We start from the raw sequence: 27,214 nt of genomic DNA on the forward strand, positions 1-27,214 counted from the left end.
ATAGAGCTGTCAATTTCACACTTTTCTCTGCTGCTCAAAGTGTTTCAAGCCTGTGCCGTTTCCTAATTCCAAACGCAGATCATTACAGTGTAAGATTTCTCCTTGTCAAACAGCTAATAATGGGATGCATATGTTGTTGGAGCACAGTGTACCGAAGACAGTGCGGGACATTTCAAGAACGGGATAGACCACAGCTGACTTTTCTGTCCAGCTTCCCATTGACGACATGACTAGCCCAAACCTAAAAACGGAATCTTCCCTAACCCAAACCCTAACCAATTCAGAAATGAAAAATCATTTGCACATCAGCCATGTCCCATTAGTTTCCCCCATCCAGAACACACAGTCCTCCTACAACATAGGACACAAACATACTGCATCCTCTCTGTGAGTTGGTGTTGCCACCTTGTGAGCAAATGTCTAACTGCAAATATCTTCTCAGTATCTAGTACAATGTGAAGTACAGACCTACAGTAACATGGGAAATTCTGAACAAATTCAACATAAACATTTATTCAAACAATCATCAGATTCAGAAAACAATATAAAAATAGCAATACAACATTTAAAAGTTCATCGTTATAAGTAGCTCAATGACTCAATCACAGACAGGAGATCTTGCTGGTACAGGTTAAAAATGGACATGTCATCTGATAAAAGTTGATAGAACATATGTCTTATAGGATCTCTACGATAAAGACCATATGGCCGTTGAATGTTCATAATTATAGACCTACCCAAACATGAACCGTGAACTGACCAAATCAGATAGTGAGCGCTTGTCTTGGTGTTGGCATTGCACACATTGGGCATAGAGGGCCTCCATAGGCCCATAACCACAAGAGCATAGAATACAAACAACACTGATAATAGTGTACATTCCAAGTCATTGTGGGTAAAATAAGTTATGATATACCAACTCAAAATCTGCCATTGACTGTGTAGCATTGAAAGTCACTGGGGTCACTGGAGTGTGTCACTGGGGTCACTGGGGTTCTATCAAACACAGCCTGGTCCCACATACAGATCTGGGATCAGGCTAACCAAAAACAAGGCTTCACAGTGGGAATCAAAACCTGTCTGTCCACTTGCAATAGCAAGAATCCCCTTAAAGCTTACAACCCAATGCTTTTCAAATCCATGGCGGGGACTGTGCAAGTGCACACTGGGAAAAGTGTGGAGAAGGGGGACACAGCCCTACAGTGAAAATCAGAGTGGGGTCATTGGGGTGTGTTGTATCAAACACACTAACAAAAGGCTTCACAGTAGGAGTCAAACCCTTTTGTCTGTGACTGTCCATTCACAGGCTTCACAATGAAGGCTGCTGTCTGAGCAGACTCATACAGTACAGTGAACTGACTGCGTTTCCTGTAACCCAGCCATCTGTAATCCCACTGTCAAAGGCTGCTGTCACAACCTGTCAACCTAAACTGTGTCATCTTGTCTAAGTCTCTTGACTCTTTCGTCTCTCTCCTTCCTTTCATTCCCTCTCATTCATTTATTCATCCATCGAGCCATGGATGGTCCCCTCTCTCTTTTTACCAGTCCAGTTGGTCAGATCTAAACAGGTCTTTCCCTTCTGCGCCCGACCCCTCCTCTCTTCTGCTCTGGAGGAGGTTGGGAAGAGCGGGACGAGGTGACCGGGGGGGTGGAGGAGGATGGAGGAGGGAATGATTGTCGAGCGATAAGCTCCTTGAAGACAGAGCTCATCTGGCGGCAGACCTCCTGTGAGATGAAAAGAGGGAATACGGGAGGAGGGGGACAATGATGAAGGGAAGAAAAAAAGAGAAGAATAGAGGACAGAGATGTTTTTCTTCACTGGACCGAAGTGGAGTCCCTCTAGCGTGGTCGCAAACCTCTTATTATGCACGCTTAGTGAGTTCAAAAATGACAACAGTAATTGCAACAGCTGCTGCCGGTAATTACAGAAATTAAATATTAAATATTAGCTTAATGAAAAACATGTCAGACCTTGTCAACCTGAACTGTTATATCTTCACTGGATGACAGGTCTTGGGCTCTGTGAAAAACAGAGAGGGCAAAGAGAGAATTTCAGTTCCCCCGCTTAAGCTTATTTAGGTCACTACAATTTATAATAATAATAATAATAAATGCCATTTAGCAGACGCTTTTATCCAAAGCGACTTACACAATAACTAGTAAAAATACCCTGTGAATATCAGAGTAGATGGTACATATTACTACCAAAGTTATGGCTACAGCAGTGGATGCAAATAATTGACTAAAACAAATTATTTTGCAATGAAGGTCGACAGTAGCCTCAACAGCACTCTGTAGGGTAGCACCATGGTGTAGCCGGAGGACAACTCTTTCCGTCCTCCTCTGGGTACATTGACTTCAATACAAAACCTAGGAGACATGGTTCTAACCCCCCTCAATAGACTTACACAGTAATTAAGATGACAACTTCCAGGGGACATCCTCTAACCAATCAGAGCTCTTGCACATGAACTTAAATGTTGTCCACCCAATCAAAGGATCAGAGAATGAATCTAGTACAGAAAGCATAAGCTACAGCTAGCTAGCGCTGCAGTGCATAAAATATGGTGAGTAGTTGAGTCAAAGAGAGAGAAAGACAATAGTTGAACAGTTAAATTAATTTCTTCCTAAATGAAGGAAAAGCGAGAGCGAAAGATAGAGGTTTTGTCAATTTTTTTCACTTTCAGTTTCACTGACCCCTCCTGTCTCAGCCTCCAGTATTTATGCTGCAGTAGTTTATGTGTCGGGGGGCTAGGGTCAGTTTGTTATATCTGGAATACTTCTCCTGTCCTATTCGGTGTCCTGTGTGAATCGAAGTGTGCGTTCTCTAATTCTCTCCTCTCTTTCTTTCTCTCGGAGGACCTGAGCCCTAGGACCATGCCCCAGGACTACCTGACATGATGACTCCTTGCTGTCCCCAGTCCACCTGGCCGTGCTGCTGCTCCAGTTTCAACTGACCTGAGCCCTAGGACCATGCCCCAGGACTACCTGACATGATGACTCCTTGCTGTCCCCAGTCCACCTGACCGTGCTGCTGCTCCAGTTTCAACTGTTCTGCCTTATTATTATTTCGACCATGCTGGTCATTTATGAACATTTGAACATCTTGGCCATGTTCTGTTATAATCTCCACCCGGCACAGCCAGAAGAGGACTGGCCACCCCACATAGCCTGGTTCCTCTCTAGGTTTCTGTACAGCACTTTGAGATATCAGCTGATGTACGAAGGGCTATATAAATACATTTTATTTGATTTGACTTACTTTGCAAATGCAGCTAGGTAGTTTAGCCTACTCAAACACCCTGCTCAAACAGAGGATGCTATGAAAGCTAGCTGGCTGTGACTATCCAACACAACACTGTATCTGGTTTTCCTCATTTATTGCCTCTGGGGCCCGCCATTGTAAGTGCTAAACTGCTTACTGACTGTACACTGTAACGTTACTGCATGATTGTAGTGAGTTTACTAACGCGTTAGTTCTATTATCTATGTTGACTATGATGTTACTTTAGCTAACATGGTGACAATGATGTAGGCTGTGTTTATGATCTGGTTTGGCTTGGAGAGGTTCTTCGCCATACTGCTGATGTGTTGTGCATTGAAGTCCACAAGCGAAGGGAAAAGCTGAAAGGTGGAGATCACATAGATGCGAGAAGGAATACAATCTGGCTGCTATGAAAGTGAACTGGGTATTCATTCCGCTGACTGAAAAACTTTTCTTAAACGGAAGCAAACGGGACAAAATTGGGGTAAACATACCGGAATTTGTCCAATAGAAACTGGTTTATAACTGTTGGATTAATGATTACACCCTATATCATCTAGACGTAGGCAAGTGTGCAAGGCGGCATTGAATGTGTTACTGTTTGTCACCTCAAATTTCCCTCGACCTGTGTGGGACTACGTTGTAAACTTCATTCATAGGCTAGGTTGTAGCAACCTCATGATGGGTATAGGGAAAATTTGAGTATCATGTAGTAGTCTAAACATATTACTGTTCAATTGAACTGGGTGAATGGAATTTGAATAACAGTCATCCAATATGCTGTAATAGAAAAAAGGCCATGCTCATGGAAAAAAATATTCCTCCTGTGTAGCTCAGTTGGTAGAGCATGGCGCTTGTAACGCCGAGGTAGTGGGTTCGATCCCCGGGACCACCCATCGTAGAATGTATGCACACATGACTGTAAGTCGCTTTGGATAAAAGCGTCTGCTAAATGGCATATATTATTATTATTATATTATCTTAAACGGCACTGACCAACACTGGGCTACAATGTGGTTTAAAGTCTCAGTGGTACAGGTACCACAGTAATAGGTGAAATATCTTTGATGGTACTTGTGGTGTTATTTCCATATTGCATCCTGATTGGCCATATACTGTGGGAATGTAGGGGTTCATGAGGAAAGCATATCTCTCTCTCATGTGGCTCGTAATGTGAAGCAACATGAAGTAATAAAAGCAATAAATGTGCCTTCATAAAGATGCACCGTTAGTAGTTATATTACTCATATACAGACAGGTTTGATTACGCTACATGGTGTTAGAAGTGGACTAGAATGGCTTACGAACAGAGTTTAGCTTACAGCACCTGGTTGAAAGCTTTTGGGGGGAGAATCGAGGAGGCTAATCAGCATGGAAGACATTGGAGCGAGTGGTCGCATCGGCGCTTCGCTCCCGCAGGTAGTATAACTTTTTCATTATATTTCATTATAGCACAACGGTTTGATTTGTCTAATCTTAGCAATTTCTTCTCAGCTAGCTACATAGCCGTCTTTGTATCAAAGATAATTGCGTAATTATCGTATTTCGCCGTCCTAACGTAGTCTTCACTAGCCAGCTAGCTAACGTCCACTGATTAGCTGCACTGGAGAAACTATTACACTCAACTGAACGACTTGATTAGTGTAGTGTTAGCTAGCTACATAGCTAGCTACATAGCTGTCTTTGCTGTCTCGTATCTTCGTTCCAAGATAATAGTGTTGTTTAAGGTTTAGAGTGTGTAGTCTTAGAGTGATTATCTTAATTTACCGAGGTTAGCTAGCCAGCTATTTGTCGTCCTTAACGTAGGAGACTCTGCTAGCTAGCCAACAGCTAGCCAACGTCTTCTGAATAGAACTCAACAACCCGGTCGCATTCACAGGTAGTATCACATTTTCATTTCATTTCATTACAGCACAACGGTTTGATTTGTGTGATCGTAGCTAGCTACATAGCTAGCTACATAGCCATCTTTGTATCAAAGATAATTGTGTAGTCTAGAGCGATTTTCTAGGTTAGCTAGCCAGCTATTGTCGTTCTTTTAACGCAACGTAACGTAAACAACACTACTAGCTAGCCAGCTAGCCCCCGAATAGCAGCACTGCAGAAACTATTACACTCAACGGAACGACTTGATTAGTGTAGTGTCAACAACGCACCCACTGCCAGCTAGCCTACTTCAGCAGTACTGTATCATTTTAATCATTTTAGTCAATAAGATTCTTGCTACGTAGCTTAACTTTCTGAACATTCGAGACGTGTAGTCCACTTGTCATTCCAATCTCCTTTGCATTAGCGTAGCCTCTTCTGTAGCCTGTCAACTATGTGTCTGTTTATCCCTGTTCTCTCCTCTCTGCACAGACCATACAAACGCTCCACACCGCGTGGCCGCGGCCACCCTAATCTGGTGGTCCCAGCGCGCACGACCCACGTGGAGTTCCAGGTCTCCGGTAGCCTCTGGAACTGCCGATCTGCGGTCAACAAGGCAGAGTTCATCTCAGCCTATGCCTCCCTCCAGTCCCTCGACTTCTTGGCACTGACGGAAACATGGATCACCACAGACAACACTGCTACTCCTACTGCTCTCTCTTCGTCCGCCCACGTGTTCTCGCACACCCCGAGAGCTTCTGGTCAGCGGGGTGGTGGCACCGGGATCCTCATCTCTCCCAAGTGGTCATTCTCTCTTTCTCCCCTTACCCATCTGTCTATCGCCTCCTTTGAATTCCATCCTGTCACAGTTACCAGCCCTTTCAAGCTTAACATCCTTATCATTTATCGCCCTCCAGGTTCCCTCGGAGAGTTCATCAATGAGCTTGATGCCTTGATAAGCTCCTTTCCTGAGGATGGCTCACCTCTCACAGTTCTGGGCGACTTTAACCTCCCCACGTCTACCTTTGACTCATTCCTCTCTGCCTCCTTCTTTCCACTCCTCTCCTCTTTTGACCTCACCCTCTCACCTTCCCCCTACTCACAAGGCAGGCAATACGCTTGACCTCATCTTTACTAGATGCTGTTCCTCCACTAACCTCATTGCAACTCCCCTCCAAGTCTCCGACCACTACCTTGTATCCTTTTCCCTTTCGCTCTCATCCAACACCTCCCACACTGCCCCTACTCGGATGGTATCGCGCCGTCCCAACCTTCGCTCTCTCTCCCCCGCTACTCTCTCCTCTTCCATCCTATCATCTCTTCCCTCCGCTCAAACCTTCTCCAACCTATCTCCTGATTCTGCCTCCTCAACCCTCCTCTCCTCCCTCTCTGCATCCTTTGACTCTCTATGTCCCCTATCCTTCAGGCCGGCTCGGTCCTCCCCTCCCGCTCCGTGGCTCGATGACTCATTGCGAGCTCACAGAACAGGGCTCCGGGCAGCCGAGCGGAAATGGAGGAAAACTCGCCTCCCTGCGGACCTGGCATCCTTTCACTCCCTCCTCTCTACATTTTCCTCCTCTGTCTCTGCTGCTAAAGCCACTTTCTACCACGCTAAATTCCAAGCATCTGCCTCTAACCCTAGGAAGCTCTTTGCCACCTTCTCCTCCCTCCTGAATCCTCCTCCCCCTCCTCCCTCTCTGCAGATGACTTCGTCAACCATTTTGAAAAGAAGGTCGACGACATCCGATCCTCGTTTGCTAAGTCAAACGACACCGCTGGTTCTGCTCACACTGCCCTACCCTGTGCTCTGACCTCTTTCTCCCTCTCTCTCCAGATGAAATCTCGCGTCTTGTGACGGCCGGCCGCCCAACAACCTGCCCGCTTGACCCTATCCCCTCCTCTCTTCTCCAGACCATTTCCGGAGACCTTCTCCCTTACCTCACCTCGCTCATCAACTCATCCCTGACCGCTGGCTACGTCCCTTCCGTCTTCAAGAGAGCGAGAGTTGCACCCCTTCTGAAAAAACCTACACTCGATCCCTCCGATGTCAACAATTACAGACCAGTATCCCTTCTTTCTTTTCTCTCCAAAACTCTTGAACGTGCCGTCCTTGGCCAGCTCTCCCGCTATCTCTCTCTGAATGACCTTCTTGATCCAAATCAGTCAGGTTTCAAGACTAGTCATTCAACTGAGACTGCTCTCCTCTGTATCACGGAGGCGCTCCGCACTGCTAAAGCTAACTCTCTCTCCTCTGCTCTCATCCTTCTAGATCTATCGGCTGCCTTCGATACTGTGAACCATCAGATCCTCCTCTCCACCCTCTCCGAGTTGGGCATCTCCGGCGACGGCCCACGCTTGGATTGCGTCCTACCTGACAGGTCGCTCCTACCAGGTGGCGTGGCGAGAATCTGTCTCCTCACCACGCGCTCTCACCACTGGTGTCCCCCAGGGCTCTGTTCTAGGCCCTCTCCTATTCTCGCTATACACCAAGTCACTTGGCTCTGTCATAACCTCACATGGTCTCTCCTATCATTGCTATGCAGACAACACACAACTAATCTTCTCCTTTCCCCCTTCTGATGACCAGGTGGCGAATCGCATCTCTACATGTCTGGCAGACATATCAGTGTGGATGACGGATCACCACCTCAAGCTGAACCTCGGCAAGACGGAGCTGCTCTTCCTCCCGGGGAAGGACTGCCCGTTCCATGATCTCGCCATCACGGTTGACAACTCCATTGTGTCCTCCTCCCAGAGCGCTAAGAACCTTGGCGTGATCCTGGACAACACCCTGTCGTTCTCAACCAACATCAAGGCGGTGGCCCGTTCCTGTAGGTTCATGCTCTACAACATCCGCAGAGTACGACCCTGCCTCACACAGGAAGCGCGCAGGTCCTAATCCAGGCACTTGTCATCTCCCGTCTGGATTACTGCAACTCGCTGTTGGCTGGGCTCCCTGCCTGTGCCATTAAACCCCTTCAACTCATTCAGAACGCCGCAGCCCGTCTGGTGTTCAACCTTCCCAAGTTCTCTCACGTCACCCCGCTCCTCCGTTCTCTCCACTGGCTTCCAGTTGAAGCTCGCATCCGCTACAAGACCATGGTGCTTGCCTACGGAGCTGTGAGGGGAACGGCACCTCAGTACCTCCAGGCTCTGATCAGGCCCTACACCCAAACAAGGGCACTGCGTTCATCCACCTCTGGCCTGCTCGCCTCCCTACCACTGAGGAAGTACAGCTCCCGCTCAGCCCAGTCAAAACTGTTCGCTGCTCTGGCCCCCCAATGGTGGAACAAACTCCCTCACGACGCCAGGACAGCGGAGTCAATCACCACCTTCCGGAGACACCTGAAACCCCACCTCTTTAAGGAATACCTAGGATAGGATAAGTATTCCCTCTCACCCCCCCTTTAAGACTTAGATGCACTATTGTAAAGTGACTGTTCCACTGGATGTCATAAGGTGAATGCACCAATTTGTAAGTCGCTCTGGATAAGAGCGTCTGCTAAATGACTTAAATGTAAATGTAATTGCGGGAGAATCTTCACAAATCTATCGAGAAGAACCAGGTAAACACTCTCATGTACTGTATGAGAGAGGACGTCTTGTAAGGGTCTAAACCTAAACAAACTCGAGCAAAAGCAGTATGGACAAATAAGAGATTTCATGCATTCTTTATTGTGAAAAAGAATGTGATCTATGAGCGAGACCGCTTTAACATGTGGAGACCGGGGGGAATGAAACAGTGGATTATTTTGTCACAGCCTTATATGCCCTAGCAGAATATTGCAACTATGGACTTTTGCATGATTAACTAATTAAAGACAGGCTAGTCATTGGGTTAGCAGACGTGCGTCTGTCAGAACGTATGCAGCTAGATACAGATCTCACACTAGAGAGAGCCATTGAGATGGCAAGGCAAACGGAAGAAGTGAAACAGCATCAAAGTTGCCTGCGAGGTGACACAGTGAGCTAGAGCAGAGCGCAGGAAAGGTTTTCACCAGAGCGGAGGAGCCCACGGACTGGTGCGCCGGCACGGTGGTTGTCCCAATGAAGAAGAGGGATGTGCGGATATGTGTTGATTTCACCAGTCTCAATGAGTCAGTGTGTAGAGAAAAATACATACTTCCCACTGTCGAGCAGAACTTTGGCTCACTAGCCGGGGCGAAGATCTTTCACAAGCTCGAACTGAACATGGGCTTCTGGCAGATCCCGCTAGCCGAGGAGTCAGTAAAGCTAACAACCTTCATCACGCCTTTCGGATGTTACAACTTCAACAGTCTGCCTTTTGGCATCGCTTCAGCACCTGAACACTTCCAGAACAGAATGGTGACAGAGGTCACTGAAGGCCAGGAAGGTGTGGTCTGTCACATAGATGTTCTGTTGGCCTGGGGCCAAACTCAGGAAGCGCATAATGCAAGACTTCATGCCGCATTGCAGAAGATGGAAAAAGCCGGCTTAACTCTGAACATGGGCAAATGTGACCAGTCAAAGGAGGAAGTGAAGTTCCTGGGCCACATTATCTCGGACAAAGGAGTACAGCCCGAACCAACAAAGACAGAGGCTGTCAGGAAGTGCGGAGCCATCCAACATCAGCAAGCTACAGAGTTTTCTAGGATTTGTGAACCAACTGTGAAAGGTCATCCCTCTGCTTGCAAAAAAGGACGAGACTTACTCTCAAAGATAAAAAAAACACTGGTACTGGGGGAGCCTTCAAAGAGCTGAAGGAGGAGCTGACGTCCACACCCGTGCTAGCCCTGTACAGCCCAAACAAAGAGATCAAGGTGTCAGCTGATGCGTCTTTCTACGGACTAGGAGGAGTGCTGCTGCAGAAAAAGAGCGAGGAATGGAGACCCGTTGCCTACGCCTCCTGGTCTCTCACAATGACCGAGCAGAGATACGCTGAAGTGGAAAAAGAAGCTCTGGGGCTGACATGGGCATGTGAAAGTTTCAGAGACTTTTTCATCGGTCAACACTTTCAGCTGGGAACTGATCACAAACCGCTCCTGAGCTTTCTGGGGAACCAACCCTTGGACACCTTCCTCCACCAATCCAACGCTTCAGAATGAGATTATGAGATATTCCTACAAGATTGCTCATGTCAGTGGAAAGTCTGTGGACTGCAGATACGCAGTTGACTTGCTCAAAGCCAAAGCTACTGCTGCAGAAAAGGAGCACATGGAGAGCACAAATATATATGTGGATGCCATCATGGAACAGCTTCCAGCGAGTGTTTCCTACATGGACAATCTGAGAGAACAAATCTAAGCCGACAGTGTGTGCTTAAACATCATAACAATGTGTCAGGAAGGATGGTCTGGGTTAAGCGGATGCGAAGGACCGCTGAAACTGTACTGGGCAGAACACGCTTTTCTCACAGTGCACAACGGTCTTGTGTTTAAAGGAACAAGACTTGTCACTCCATCAGCCTTACAAAATGATGACCTCACTAAGCTGCACGAGGGTCATCAAGTGCAAAGAACGCACACAACAGGCTCTATGGCGGCCTGGACTCCAGCCAGCAAATGAACAAACTTGTGCTTCAATGCAGGACATGCATCAAAGAGCGCACAAACCACACAGACCCACTCATGCCGTCACATCTTCCAGAGAGACCCTGGCAAAGACTGGGAGCGGACTTGTTCACTCTGAAAAGCACCACCTACCTGCTAGTGGTGGACTACTTCTCAAGGTATGCGGAGACCGCAAACCTGTCACTAACAAAGTCTGCGGGCGTCGTAGTTCATCTGAAGTCCATCTTTGCCCGCCATGGGGTACCTGAGGTCCTGCTTACGGACAATGGGCCTCAGTTCCCCGGAAGATCCGTTTCCAACTTCGCTGCCGAGTATGGATTTTGCCATGTCACCAGCAGTCCAGCAGTAGAAAGCTCAGACGGTGAAGAACCTCCTCAAGAAAGCAGCTGACCCTTACCTTGCTTTGCAGGCCTATCAGTCAACTCTACTCCAGAATGGCAACTGCTGATGAGACAAAAGCTTCAAACCACAGTGCCAACACTCCCATCACTGCTAGACCCATTACACCCAAACACAGCTGCTGTCAGCTCAAATGAAAAGGAGAGAATGAGTGAGGTACAGCAAGGTTTCAACAAGAGTCACCGAGTCAGTGACCTCAGCAGACTCCCACCTGGAACACAGGTGTGGGTGACTGACTCAAAAGTCACAGGAACAGTGCTGAGGGAACATGCAGCACCACAATCTTACTGAGCTAAAACCAATAAATAAGACAAAACAACAGCTGTCAAGTTCTTACAGTTTTAACTTACCTGTGGGGTAGATTTATGTTTAAAGAAATGAGACCTTTTGGGTTAAAGTTTACAGAAAATATGTTCATGACTATGTAGAAATGTTCTAGAATAACTATGCAGGAACAGACCTACTGACATAAGAGCAAAATAATCCCTTGAGGTCTATTGAGACAAAGGAAGTCTAATCTTTGTTCTCTGAAAAGGGAAGATGTGGTGTTCTGAATATTGCATCCTGATTGGGCATTTGCTAATGAGGGCCTGTGGGAATTTAGCAGTTCGTGAGGAAAGCATCTTTCTCTCTCATGTGGCTTGTAATATGAAGCAACTTGACAATAGCAATAAATGTGCCTTCATGAGGATACACCGTTAGTAGCTATTTTACTCACATCCAGACAACTTTGATTACACGACAGTACTTACTCTTTGCGTGTGTAGCGGGGGGAGCGGGGCCTGCCGTGTAAGGCGGGGCCTGCTATGGGGATCTGTATGGTGAACTTTTCTCTAAGGGACACACTCCCTCCTGCTGGGGATGGTCTGGAACTGCAGCTGCTATTGGATCGAAATCGCTCTCCCTTTGACTCGGACTCTGGATCACAAAGAGTTATAACATTTTTTGGACTGGGACAATACACATCAATCAAGATTTCGGGTTTATGTTTCTCATAAAGCATAGATGGAAAAACAATATCCCTTTGTCAAACACACATGAAGTTAGCAGCCTGCTCCTTCTCACCTTTACTGAGGATTTCTGAATCCCCTTCTCCCTCCTCACTGCAAAATAAACACAGACGATCAACATCAAGTGTATGTGCCTGAGTATGTGCTTGCGTGTGTGTTTGTCTAGGTCGCTGTCCATTTATCTATGCGTTTTCTGTCACCAGTCGTCTTGCTCCAGCGTCATGCATTTCTCATACACCGGTCCCTGTAGCTCGTCGGGCTGGGGAAGATGCTCTCGTGCTGCAAAATGAGGCCCTTCACCAGAGAGTTGATCTGAGGCTGTAGAGTAACAACATCCTCATCCTGCAACCCTCGCACCAGACTGGGGCCGAAGCACACGGCTAAGTTATAGGGCTGCATCATGTTCTCATCGCTGTACTGGGATACACTGGGGGAAGAGGGGGAGATAGAAGGGGAGAGAGGGAGGGAGGTAGCGCGAGAGAGTGGGAGAGAGAAAGAGAAAGCGACAGATAGAGAGGAGGGGAGGAAAAGAGAGAAGAAGAGGGGGAAAGAGGGAAGGAGACAGAGAGAGAAAGGGAGAAGAGGGCAAGAAGAAGAAGAATAACATAATAAGACAGCTGAAATGTCACAGTTCAAGCTCTTAGTGCTGAACCAAATAGCTCCCTGACCCTTTGAAGAACCCTTTTTGGTTCCAGGCAGAATCCTTTTGGGTTCCATGAAAAATTCCTTTCCACAGAGGGTTCTACCTGGACCCAAAAATAATTCTACCTGGAACCAAAAAGGGTTATCCTATGGGGACAGCCAAAGAACCCTTTTGGAACCCTTTTTTTGTAAGTGTAGTGCACCACTTTTGACCAGAGCCTATATAGGGAATAGGGTGCCATTTGGGAAGCAACCTGATTGTGTTTTTAGAAAAGAGCGATCTCATCAAATGGCTGCTTCTCTCTTCTTTAAACAGAGGGTTTTCTTTGCAATACTGACATTTGCAAGGGCTTTGTGGTAAGTCTGGTAAGTGTTTGGTTAGTTCCTCTTGACAATGAAGGTAAAAAATCCCAAATAAGTGTTTGTTGGTGGACAATGTTTTAGAAATAGAACAAAGATACTTACTGATGGAGGAATGCAAAGAGGTATCTCATGACGATGATGACAGGTGGAGGATAGGAGGAGATGACCGATTTGAGTTGAGCTGCTCTCTCTGTCTCGTTATCAATCTCTGGAAGGGTTGGGTGCAACAAGGAGATTAAGGAAAAGCATATGAAAAGCTACCCAATGCACACGTATACACACTCAAACAACCCCCACTCCCCACCCACCCTCACACATACAATCACCCAACCCCCCACGCACACACTTACCTGCGTACTCCAGGAGCTGACTGGTGCTGTCCTGAGGAAAGAGAGGGTTCTCCAGGGTTCTGAAGTAGAGCTTCAGTACTCCTGCAACTAAGTCCATGTCACACCTGCTGTCTGCCAGGGGGTCCTCTCCTACAGGGAACACCAAGGGCACATTGCCCACCATTATTAATGATCAATACTACAGCGCTGGACTACGGCTTCCATAGACACCAGACCTAGGTTCAAATCAAATTAACTTTCTATCTAAATGCTCTGACTGTTCAATTGAGCCTGCCTTGCCATTTTGGGACTATGCCATTGGTTACATTTAGCCCAATGCCAGCTTAATCCAGTAAAGACAAATGATCTGAAACAGATACTTTGAACCCAGGTCTGTACTAGAAGCAGCTAGAGCAGCACGCAAGGAGCAGGTTGATGTTTATTGGGATGAATATTGCCCTGGAGGCAGCGCTGAGCGGTTTCTGCCAGATGGGCTAGCCGCAAAGTCAAAATTGGCTATATCGTATAAAAACAAACAATTAAGGTTAGGGTTAGACAAGGTTAGCAGCGTGGTTAAGATTAGGGTTAGGTTTCAAATCTGATTGTATTACTTTGTGGCTAGGCCAACTAGTGACCACCCTGCAGAGCTGCCTCCCGGACAAGATTCATTCCAATAAATGACCAACCGGCAGACAGGGACAGCAGACGGGCCTACCTCTCTCAAACGCATCTCTCAGACTGTTGACCTCGGCCTGAGACCCTGGTACTCTGAAGATACCCTCATGGTGGAGACCTACAGTTTAGGATTGATTGACAGACAGACATGAAGACCTTCATAGATACACGCTTACAGTCCATTAGCTGTTTGTAATATACAGCATCAATATGCACCAAACATGCACAACAATGGCTCACCATTGAGGTTGATGAAGCGAATGCAGCTTTCCACAACCACTGGGATCTCTTGGCCCGATGCCTGAGAATATTGGGAGAAGTTGATTGAAATCAGGATACCAAGGAGGAGAATGAGATGTAGACAGAAAGCAACAGTAGGCCGGCACCTTTATGAACGAGAGCATGTCTCCAGTGAAGAGTTTGTGGGTGAACTGGATTATAGGTTGACCCTCCATCCTCGCACGAACAGACTTCCTGGAGTTCCCACTACAGGGGGGAGAAGACACACTAGTCAGTTGACTATGAGACAGTGCCCTAAACTGTTATGTTACTCTTATGAGGCAGTTATAAAGGTCTTACAGAGGAATGTAACTCGACCTGGCTTGATGACCATTGGTTGCTTCAGCTAGGAAGGGAAGAAAAAGCAACCATTAGGATAGCTGTGACAGCTGCATTACAGGAAATGAAGAGCCAAAATGACACTTGGGCAATTAAGGAACAACAATGAGTGTACTGTATATGAGGCTATACTACAAAGTCATGCCGAACGGTTGTGTGTGTATTCAAGAGCTTGGAACTATTAGGTTCTATCTGAAAAAATAGGATTCTGCCTTTAATGTTCAGAACCCTCATTGGGTTTAAATGGTGTCCGCTATTTTTGTTCTTGTATTCTTTTGAACTTTACAACATAAATTGGGGCATTTAGAGTACTGTATAAGTAGAGACCACTGAACAGAACAAGGCTGATGTCAATAACTACATTTGGACAAAAATGCAGATAGAAACGTATCGTCCCAAGCTCTCGTATTGTAGAAGTGGTTAGTGCTGTACCTTTCTCTACAGCCACTTTAAGCAGATCGTGTTTAGCCTGTAGTTTGGATACCAGAGCGCTTTTACAGAGATACTCTTTCACTTTCTGAGAGTAGAATCAAACACAATTCAAAAAGGTCATCATCATCAGCACTACCGTCATTTCCTTCTATTTCATTTTCATCATTACCGTAACCCCCACTATTATAGTGCACTACTTTTGGCCTGACCCTTATGTGTACGTCAGTTTAATAATGACTCACAGTACAGTAGAGGATCTCAGTCTCCTGCAGGTTGGCTCTGCGTCTGGCCAGACTAGGTCTGCCACTGCTGCTGGCCAGGCTTTCATTGCTTCCCCCCTGACCTTGGCTCTGAGACGGGGACTGAAGATGGACCTGGGAGCCCTGGGTCTGGCTGCTGGAGGGTGGAGGATCTAGGTCATCATCACTGATACCTTCCAGCAGGGTAACGCGGGCCGCCCGTAGAGTCTTATCTGCCTAGGAGGGAGAAAGTGTGTAGTGAATATATTGGAATCCATCTTATCCACTACAAGGTCGATTTTAAGCTTTTGAGGGAGCCATGGCCCGGTTACTGTAAAGCATTTTGTGTCAACAGTTGATAAAGGCTTTATCCATTTGATTGGGTGGACTGGACTTTACCTCCTCCATTTCCTGGGTGAACCCGGTGAGTTTAGATTGTAGCTGTTGGAACCTGGTCTCCATCTCACCCCTAATCTCCTGCTCTGCACTCACCTCAAACACCTGAGAGGAACAGGGACAGGGAAGAATCAGGGGATATCAGACAGGTGGGAGCAAAGACATGAGACGTCGAGATACACAAGCCACACACCCTACCTGGTCTCCGTCGTGTGGCTGGAAGTGGAAGCGGAGGGGCAGACAGAAGGTGTTGGTGTGTGTCTGTAGCAGGTTGTCTCTGTCCTGACTCTGGTCCAGTCCAGACACAGCACTTTGGAGCTGCTGCAGCCCTACACTCAAGTTCTGCTGATCCCAGGACCGGCTGGACAGGTAGGCCAACAGCACACGGGACAGAGACAGGTGGTAGCCCACATCTGAACACTGAGAGAGACACAGAGAGATGCCACTGGGATAAGACGATGTGTTTATGTCGTAGGCAGGGTTTGGGTCAAATACATTTCAATACAGTCAATTCAGGAAGCAAACTGAAACATTTGAATTGGAATACGTCATGCTAGTGACTCGTTCCTACGTAATATTCATGTCCATGGTCTTTTGAATGGACTTCAAGATTATTTCAAGAAATCCATGAAAATGCAGTCAAATAAGGTACACTACCGGTCAAAATTTTGAGAACACCTACGCATTCAAAGGGTTTTCAACATTGTAGAATAATAGTGAAGAGATCAAAACTATGAAATAACACATATGGAATCATGTAGTAACCAAAAAAGCGCTAAACAAATCAAAATATATTTTATATTTGACATTCTTCAAATAGCCACCCTTCGCCTTGATGAAAGCTTTAAAAACTCTTGGCATTGTCTCATCCAGCTTCACCTGGAATGCAGTCTTGAAGGAGTTCCCACATATGCTGAGCACTTGTTGGCTGCTTTTCCTTCACTTCGCGGTCCGACTCATCCCAAACCATCTCAGTTTGGTTGAGGCTGGGGGATTGTGGAGGCAAGGTCATCACTCCAGCACTCCATCACTCTCCTTCTTAGTAAAATAGCCTTTACACAGCCTGGAGGTGTGTTGGGTCATTGTCCTGTTGAAAAACAAATGACAGCCCCACTAAGCCCAAACCAGATGGGATGGCGTATCACTGCAGAAGGCTGTGGTAGTCATTAACCAGCTTAACCATGCTGGTTAAGTGTGCCTTGAATTCCCTGATTACCAACAACGATGAGACGGCCTACAGGGAGGAGGTGAGGACCCTCGGAGTGTGGTGTCAGGAAAATAACCTCACACTCAATATCAACAAAACAAAGAAGATGATCGTGGACTTCAGGAAACAGCAGAGGGAGCACCCCCTATCTACATCGATGGGACAGTAGTGGAGAGGGTAGTAAGTTTTAAGTTCCTTGGCGTACACATCACGGACAAACTGAATTGGTCCACCCACACAAACAGTGTGGTGAAGAAGGCGTAGCAGCGCCTCTTCAACCTCAGGAGGCTGAAGAAATTTGGCTTGTCACCAAAAGCACTCACAAACTTTTACAGATGCACAATCGAGAGCATCCTGTTGGGCTGTATCACCGCCTGGTACGGCAACTGCCCCGCCCACAACCGTAAGGCTCTCCAGAGGGTAGTGAGGTCTGCACAACGCATCACCCGGCGCAAGCTACCTGCCCTCCAGGACACCTACACCACCCAATGTCACATGAAGTCCATAAAGATCATCAAGTACAACAACCACCCGAGCCACTGCCTGTTCACCCCGCTATCATCCAGAAGGCGTGGTCAGTACAGGTGCATCAAAGCAGGGACCGAGAGACTGAAAAACATCTATCTCAAGGCCATCAGACTGTTAAACAGACACCACTAACATTGAGTAACTCTGGGTCTTCCATTCCTGTGGTGGTCCTCATGAGAGCCAGTTTCATCATAGCCCTTGATGGTTTCTGCGACTGCACTTGAAGAAACTTTCAAAGTTCTTGAAATGTTCTGTATTGACTGACCCTCATGTCTGAAAGTGACTGATTGACTCAAACGCATTAAGAAGGAAAGAAATTCCACAAATTAACTTTTAAGAAGGCACACCTGTTAATTGAAATGCATTCCAGGTGACTACCTCATGAAGCTGATTGAGAGAATGCCAAGAGTGTGCAGAACTCATCAAGGAAAAGGGTGACTATTTGAAGAATCTCAAATATAAAATATATTTTGTTTAACACTTTTCTTGGTTACTACATGATTCCATATGTGTTATTTCATAGTTTTGAGGTCTTCACTATTATTCTACAATGTATAAAATATAAAAAATAAAGTAAAACCCTTGAATGAGTAGGTGTTCTAAAACTTTGACCGGTAGCGTAAATCTAAAATTATATTTTTGTTTATGGATAAATGTACTTCTGCCAGACATCTTTTATGACATTTTTGTGCTGAAGAGCATTGCGTTACATTTTTGCCCATTAAAGGCTATTCAAAAAGCATACAAAAATTCCAAACTACTTGCCGCGTCACTTTCATGGCGTATTTCAGTTTGCTTCCTGAATTTAATTTAATTTAATGGACTTGACCCCAACCCTGGTTGTAGATAACATGTTGGATGCACATTGTATTGTAAAGTATTGTAGTAAACCTTGGCTTGTGTGAGCCAGAACGGCTCATAGAAGCAGGAGCCTATCTCTTGTTTCTGTAGTGTGATGTCCAAGTACACCCCTTGGACAGGACGCTAGTCTATCGCAGGGCCTTACCCTTAATCTATCTCCTTAATGCTTAGTGCCAAGCAGAGACGCCTCGGATCCCATTTTTACAATCTCTGATATGACTCGGCCGTGGATCGAACTTCCATCTTTCCAATCTCAGGGCAGACACTCTTACCACAAGGCCGCTGAGTTTGCATCATTGCATTGCAGTCATTGTGTATTATGGCTGGTACTTTTCAGTACAATCCAGTGTCTTCCCTATTGGCGCCTGACAGCAACTGTGAAGCACCACTCACATCTATGAGTGAGGAGATGTCCTGGAGATAGTACTTGTTCATGGAAGCGTTGGCTGCAGCTAAGTTGAGGAGGTAGTCGTTTCGAGCCTTGGTGCACTTCAGCTGAATCTCCTGCACTTTACACTGTCTCTGGAAACACACATCGGAATGAGCCATTACACACACGCACACACACACACACACACACATTTTGAAAAAAGGGATGTGAGGTGTTCTTTACTTTCTCTATCTTCTTAGAAGCGCCTTGTTTCTGTTTCTCTGCTTCCTTCAGCTTTCCCTCTGCAGACACATAATCTGAATGGTACTGGTAGTAGGTCCTCCATGCCTGCAAGCCAGGAGAAACACACACACACAAACGTTGAAGCACACACGCACACACACACACACACACACAGAGAGAGAACCTCCATCAACACGTCATATCATGCAAATACCAATACCACTACTTTATATCTCACCGTGTCCTATTTGAGAAAATATGTCATACTTTGTTTCTTAACTGGTGTCTGTTTCCCACACATGTTGGACTTACTGTCTGTAGCTCTGTGGTGACTTTCAGTAGACCATCCTGTAACTGGGTACAGACATCTTTACTCTGGAAATAAAGAGATCAACCAGTAAATGTGTTAGATGACTGGAGAATGAAACAGAGGCCGAGGCAAAGATAGAGGCAGATTAGAGATGGAGAGAGAGAGATTAGAGATGGGGATAAAGACAGATTAGAGATTGAGACGGAGATAGAGACAGATTAGAGATGGAGATAGAGACAGATTAGAGATAGAGACAGATTGGAGATGGAGATAGAGACAGATTAGAGATTGAGAAATGTACAGATTAGACATAGGAATATGACTCCCCAGGACTCCCTGTAAAATAGTGCAAATGTTACTGAGCGGACTATCCTGGCTGAATTAATCAAATGAAGATGGAGCAGTACCCTCTTGGCCAGGCGCTGTGTGATGTCCAGACAATGAGTAAGGGGTTCGGTTAGGGTGGTCCTACAGATTTCACTCAGACCACTGTGGTCTCTGCTCTCCTGTCTGGTCTGAGCCAAGAGCACCAGCCAACACTGGGCCACAGACTGGCCACTACAGGGCTCCTTCCTGAAAGATAGAGGCACAGGGAAAGAGCCATGGTTTAACCATAAATTTACTAGAATGGAAATTAAAACACAGTTTTTTGGAATAGGCTTAATCTGTGTCTGGGAAACATGTCATTTGTAGAGTGGATTCAGAGACACAAAGACCACCTCAACTCTAGCCTGATCCCTGATCTGTTTGTGACACCTTGCCAACTCAATGACCATAGGACTAACAGACATAGCACGAACAGAGCTTGGAGCAATTTACCTTTTGATTTTGGAGGTGAACCTCTCGGACAATTTGTCAAGCGAGCGTGCATACTCCCCTTCTATCTCACTGCGTCTTCGCAGGTAGTCTGTCAGGTCCTGAAGCTGCTGAGATTTCTGCTCCAATTGCAGGTCCAACACCTTCAACTGGTCCAACAACTGACAACGCACCTCTTGGGGAGGGAGCGGGAGAGTGGGAGGGAGGTAGTTGAGAGAGAGGGGGGGGGGAGAAAGAGAGCGCGAGAGCAGGAGAGAGAAAGAAAGAGGGAAGTGGAGAGATATACAGAGGGATGCCTCCATTTTGTTTTTTGACTTTGAATAGTGACTGAGTTCTACACTTCCATGTCCTTCAACCAAATGCCGAAGGTGACGGTTGTGTTGTACCATTGAGTCCAATGTGTTTACAGTCAATAAGCATTTAATATGGACTCAGTCTGTGACTAGACAGACATGCATGGAACTAGAACTCTGATGTACCAACCGGAGGGCGGAGAGAAGAGAAACATTAAATATGAGCAGTACAGTAGAGTAAAGTTAGAGGGTAAAAACAGTAACGAGGAGTTCCCTTACCTTTGATTTGTGTGTCATAGTCTAGAACACCCACTTTTCTCAGCTTCACAGTTGACGTCATTGTTGCTCTGGCAGGGTGAAACCCTGTTGCAAAGAGATGCCAATAATTCCACAAGGTTTTCTGCGATAGTTCAACCTGAAACCTTACAACCAACCTGCTACCTAGTTCCTGGCAAAAACCCTCACTGTACCCATGCTTCTTAGAGAGTATATGTATGTGTGCAGCTAATGACCCTTCATCCGGGACAAAGTCCACTTGATTATTGACCTAACTCTTGAAAACCTTTCTGTCTATACTTGTAGTGTACACTACCCTGCTGCGTCTTGATGCATTATGTCCCAAACACTTAGTAACAACGCTCTGTGACACTCTTTGTTTACAATGCAGACCGACGGACTCCACAGTATCCACGTATTAGAGATAGACAGCCTGGGATAGACTGACTGAAATAGAGTGACTGTAAACAGTATTCTCTTACTGTAACACATCTAGTTCAAGCCAGCCAAGCTGCGTAGAAAGCCAGTTGGCATGTAACGCGCCGCTCTGCTCCCGCTGCTGCATAACTGTCATATGCTGTGCAAAAAATAGCAGCAGAAACATTTCAGCTGCTCTATAAATAATAATTTGCCACCGCCACATGGTACACAGTACTGTCACCGAGGGGATGTTCGTTTTACAAGCTACGGGTGTTTTCACTAATAGATTTAGTAACTGTAACCAATGTTCCCTCTCTTTTTTTCGGCACCGAGCACATTTCAGGTCGCAAACTTGAACGGGTGAAAATTCTATGCGTTTACTGTGAACTCTGAGGATGTACCCACTTTAAGTTACAGTTTTAACAGTGGCCTTGTAGGCTATTGTGGCAATTTGATCATAATGTAGGCCTACCAAAGTGGCTTTATCATCAAAAACAATGCATCCCATAACATTTTAACATGGAAATAGCTGTTTTATCATTCAGTTTACAGTAGCAACAAATGTGTGGTGTTCAATATCTTACATTCCATGAGACTTTTGAAAAAAAGAAACATACAGGGCTTGACATTAACCTGTTTATCCACTTGTCTGTCAGACAAAGAGGTGACTGAAAATTTTGTTGTGTTGTTTGATGCAAGAAACTACATTACAAAATAAAACAAATTATTATTCCCATAACATTATTACAGAGGATCAGACACATCGTGCTACTGTACCCTCTGCCTATTAGCTACTTAGCTTATTCAAGTCTGTCTCAAAATACAACAAAAAAAGCTCTTTATCTGACTCGCTTTTCAAAGATGTCTAGTAATTTACACGTTTGTGCTCCTGTTGAAAGCAATCACTCCCCTATTGCTGACTACAAGTGATCTATAACTGGGCTAATAACTCACTTTTTTATTTTACCTTTATTTAACCAGGCAAGTCAGTTGTGAACACATTCTTATTTTCAATGACGACCTAGGAACAAGTAAAGGATATTAACTAAATGTGCACACGCGGCTATATGCAGCTCTCACTTTGATCTCAAAACAAGCGCATCTACTCACGACTGATCATGCTGTAAACACAGTCCAGTTCAATGTACAATGCATTCGGAAAATGTTCAGACCCCTTGACCTTTTCTACATTTTGTTACGTTACAATCTTATTCTAAAATGGATTAAATCATTTTTTCCCCTCTGTACTTTGCTCCGTTCATCTTTGCTTCGATCCTGACTAGTCTCCCAGTCCCTGCTGCTGAAAACATCCACACAGCATGATGCTGCCACGACCATGCTTCACCATAGGGATGGTTGAGGTTTCCTCCAGACGTGACGCTTGGCATTCAGACCAAAGGGTTCAAACTTGGTTTCATCAAACCAGTGAATCTTGTTTCTCATGGTCTGAGTGTCTTTATGTGCCTTTTGGTAATCTCCAATGTGCCTTTTGGTAAACTTTGGGACGCTTCCCCAGATCTGCGCCTCGACACAATCCTGTCTTGGACCTCTACGGACAATTCCTTCGACCTCATGGCTGGGTTTTTGCTCTGACGTGCACTGTTAACTATGGGACATTATATAGAAATGTGTCTGCCTTTCCAAATCATGCCCAATAAATGGAATTTACCACAGGTGGACTTCAATCAAGTTGTAGAAACATCTCAAGGATGATCAATGGAAAAGGGATGCAGCTGAGCTCAATTTCAAGTCTCATAGCAAAGGGTCTGAATACTTATATAAATAAGGTGTTTCTGTTTTTTTATTTTTAATACATTTGCTAAAATTAAAATAAAAACGATTTTTACTTTGTCATTATGGGGTAGTGTGTGTACCCCATCATTTTAGAATAAGACTGTAATGTAACAAAAAGTTGGAAAAAGTCAAAGGGTCTGAATACTTTCTGAAGGCACTGTAAATGGCAGCACCAGTCTATGGGCTGAGTAGTGTGTGTAATCGAATCCTTCTCGGATGTGTTCTGCCTACAACAAAATCTCTTGCGTAGTTTGTTTTGTTTCGGTATGTTGCGTTGAAAGTGGCTAATATGGCATCGATTCGATCACAATTGCCACAGTAAAAGGAGACGTTGATAGTGTTAACAGGGACAACTTGAGAACAGTGGTCACCAACCTTTTCTGAGTCAAGATCACTTTAAATCAAAATGCAAGCCGAGATCTACTGCTGAGATTTTGTTTTATACATGTTTTATACATTACCTAAAAAGGTAAGCCTATGCAACATTAACCAATCAAAAAACAGTACTGTAGCAATGAGGTTTGTGAAGTAAGCTATAGGCCCAATATATTATTACCGCATATTGGCTTTGCTTGAATTGCCCTGCCAATTGCTGTTCGGGACATTTTTTCAATTATCTTTCAACATTTGAGGTAGACTATATGATCACAATGGTAATAGTGAGATCATATAGTGAGCATACATTTAAATCATTTGCTTTCTATTTTTTTTGGGCTAATGGTGCCTGAATCTGATGGTCAGTCTCAGCTGATGGAGAGCAGCAGACTGAGGGTTCGCCTCTCATCATCCCTCCTCCGCTCTCTCTTTCCTCCACTCACACTGACCAAGAAGGGACAGTCTTCCAGCTGATGGTGAAACTCGAGTCACAATCTCCTGTTTCTCTCTGTGGGCTGATATTTCTGCGTGGCAGTCTCGGGGCAACTGCCACGCACAGCCAGACAAGACACAGCACACATAATCCTTCAATTCTAGTTGACATGATTTGCAGATTATATCAGTTTACAAACTATTAACTACAGTTACTGGTTTATGACTATATAATTTCATGACAGTCAGACCCAGCCAGCCTATGTTGCTTTTCTGTTCAATAGCATAGGTGTTGTTGGCATAATAGTGATCTGATGATCCAACATCATTTTCCATTCTTCCTCTACGTTGGATTCACTTACGTTGGATCCCGAGTCATTAACTTGTCCAGTGGATGAGAGAAAAGAGAAGTCTTTATGGATTTGTGTTGTTTGTTATTGCACACTGGCTGACTCGCTGGCAGGCTACATCATAGCTTCGTGGTCTGTTTATACCAATGTCCCATCAGAATCCTCAAATACGGTTGAAGCTAACTACGTCACAGCTCTTGCTGTTTCCCCTTTATCATCAACATATCACATTGGCATCTCACAAGGAAGTCTCCCCTGTTTGCAGATTTCCCCTCGATGACTGGTTATTACTTGGTTATGTTAGACACTGTTAAAGGCCTGAGAAGTAGTGGATCAATTAACTACAGTTCAACCGCCATTTATGAAGTTAGTATTATTGGTAGACTAACAGTGACATGTTTACTGAGGAGCCCTTCCCAACAATGCAGAGGAGAAAAAAGAGAAATAGAAAAATGAGGACATGGGGAATGCGGTTACCTTTAGGGGAACGATTTGATTGAGAGCTTAATCAGTCAGTGCATGATCACTGCCAGGACTTATGGTTAAGAACTGCATTTGAATTGCCCTTCATGAAGTTAGTAGTTCATATTATTGGCATCTGTCCTGCCTCTCTGTTGTCTGTCTGTCACATAGAGACACCTCTAGTGATCTTTTGAAAGGGGAAGACAGGGGTGGTGTTTCCTGTGTCAGGGGCACAGACACACACACACACACACACACACACACACACACACACACACACACACACACACACACACACACACACACACACACACACACACACACACACACACACACACACACACACACACACACACACACACACACACACACACACACACACACACACACACACACACACACACACACACACACACACACACACACACACACACACACACGAGCAAATTAGGACTCACTTGACCTCCCTTAACCAGTCACTTGACTTCTCTCTCTCCATCTGTCTTATCACTCTCTCACTCTTCACTGGCAACTAACTTCCTCTTCTCTTTTCAAAAAGCATTCTCTTAACTTACAATTCACTTCCACATGTCACACAGCTGGTTTACAGTCTTCCCAATTTCACTCCCTTTCATTTCTTTTAACAAACAAAACAACTTTTGCCTGTGATTTCTTCAGTCCGTCCAGATAGGCATGCCTATCGGTTGATCTATGTATGTGCCTGTAGGTTCCCCCATATGTCTATTGCATCTCCATTTGGAATTTGTAACACATGTCGTCTCGCTTAAGAAAATGCATTTTTAGAAAGCAGATGTTGTACATGCAGCACGTTGTCTTCACAGCTTTGTCACCCGTTCCTTTCTCCTTCTCTCCATTCCTTCACTATGTGATCATCATTGAATCACCCAACAGGAATTGGAGTTTATTGCCATCATCATCAGGATGTAAGCAGGGTACCAATTCTTAGCTGACGTTCACTGGTCAGTTTTTAACTGGAAGACCCTTTTGTAGTTGCTGTATCTGATCGAATTAGATTTGATCTAAGGCTCACGCTTCGAACACAGCATCATCTGGATATGTGTGCAACAGAAGTTCAACATTCACCTTCTGCTACCATTTTTGTCAGGTCGTGTCGACGCCCACAGTGTGACGCATACGATCGATAAATCAAATTGACGCACCACACCGAACACATTGCAACTGCCTCTGCAACGCAATGCTGCAAGGCAAACGCAGCGTTTCAGTGATAATGAATGTCATAGTTACATGTATTGCCATATGTACTAATTAGGTGTTTCCCAGGTTATGGTCCAACCACAACCACACATAAAGGTCACAGTGGGGTGAGATACAAATTGAGAAATACAGTATTCATAACTGTCAAACAGCAAATAAACCACATTCACAGGAAGTAGAGAAAAAGTAACCTCACAAAATGGGAAATAAATGGCCTAGTTATTCTGTCATGAAAATGTGATTCTTACCTGGCTGAAATTAGTTTTAATACTCTTCTTTTCCACAGTGAGTAACATTCATCTCCAAACGATAACTTCTCTCTTCCTCCTCCTTACGTTAAATACACACATTTACATTTACATTTAAGTCATTTAGCAGACGCTCTTATCCAGAGCGACTTACACCTGGGTGCTCTCTCTCTCTCTCTGTCACAGACACACACACTCTGTTCCGTTGCCCCCTGACACACTCTCGGAGACATCCTGTGACAGCTTGTGAAAAAGTTGTGAAGAGTGAAAGCTTCTAATTCAAGCCACACCCCCTCCTCCTCATCACCCCCCTCTTCTCCCCTCCCTCGTCATTCCATCCACTTTCCCCTATGAGTTCATGTGTATAGAAGTAACACACATAGCCTGAGTAAGAGTAAGAGCTGTCATTTAGAATTACCGTATTTAGTCTTACCACCGATCTCTTACTCTAAATAACTAATATACTTGAAGAGAGCATTGCACTTAATTGTGTAACACGTCCTAAAATGGTGCCAAATCCACCCACCATGTCACGACAAAACACATTCATATCATCTCACTGAACGAGCATGTTCTCCACATATAACATGATATAATCCTGATACTATGCATGACTAGAGAGCAGTAGTTTGCTTACTCTTATAGCAAATATTGTTTACCAGAAACAATGGTGCAGAGTGAAGTGACAATGTTGTCATGCCTTTGCAAGGTGTGAAGATACCAGATAATGCGCGAAAACAGAACTACAGAACTGCCTGTGGTTAAGAGAAGGGAAGAGTTTTACTGAATGTCTAAAAAATATTGCTGTACAAGCTGAGAACTGTCAAACACTCTTCTTTCTCACTTCTAACTTCCTGTGTATTTCCTTCCCTCCCTTCCAACTAAGACACATTAAATAGCGGACTGTTAACTGAAAGTGGCTTCTAACTGATCTATATTTTGTTTTGACAGTAGTTTTCGGTATAAATGTTATATGGTATAAATGTTGGTTTAAATGTTGATGCATTGCTAAGTTGATTTCTTCCTCTTTCTCAAGAAGTCTATCCTTCTTTAGAGTTTCATTCTGAAACTGTAAGCTACGCAACATTAAACCAAATTTTCTTTTTGTGCACAATCACCAAAACACTTCTCAAAATGATTTTTATTTCCATGAAAGAGAGTAGTCTTTTTCCAGTTTTCTGAGAAAATGTACAATACCAGTCAAAAGTTTGGACACACCTACTCATTC

General features: G+C 45.0%; 1 protein-coding gene across 1 annotated transcript; it reads right to left on the minus strand.

Annotated features, from left to right (window-relative positions):
• Positions 1-497: 497 nt before the first annotated feature.
• On the minus strand, positions 498-26,225 carry LOC124046116 (SLIT-ROBO Rho GTPase-activating protein 3-like). Its single transcript, XM_046366137.1, is given in 23 exon segments — positions 498-1,725; positions 1,972-2,020; positions 11,814-11,979; positions 12,127-12,329; positions 12,332-12,498; positions 13,179-13,284; positions 13,427-13,555; positions 14,121-14,198; positions 14,321-14,381; positions 14,467-14,566; positions 14,660-14,705; positions 15,131-15,215; positions 15,373-15,606; positions 15,769-15,870; positions 15,964-16,185; positions 18,755-18,883; positions 18,975-19,079; positions 19,287-19,349; positions 19,692-19,857; positions 20,104-20,275; positions 20,673-20,756; positions 24,518-24,721; positions 25,987-26,225. Coding segments are annotated over 18 exon segments (2,088 nt in total). The 5' UTR covers positions 20,734-20,756; positions 24,518-24,721; positions 25,987-26,225; the 3' UTR covers positions 498-1,725; positions 1,972-2,020; positions 11,814-11,979; positions 12,127-12,267.
• Positions 26,226-27,214: the final 989 nt, after the last annotated feature.

This window comes from Oncorhynchus gorbuscha, linkage group LG10 (genome assembly GCF_021184085.1).
Source record: "Oncorhynchus gorbuscha isolate QuinsamMale2020 ecotype Even-year linkage group LG10, OgorEven_v1.0, whole genome shotgun sequence".
In the NCBI taxonomy this organism is placed as follows: Eukaryota; Metazoa; Chordata; class Actinopteri; order Salmoniformes; family Salmonidae; genus Oncorhynchus; species Oncorhynchus gorbuscha.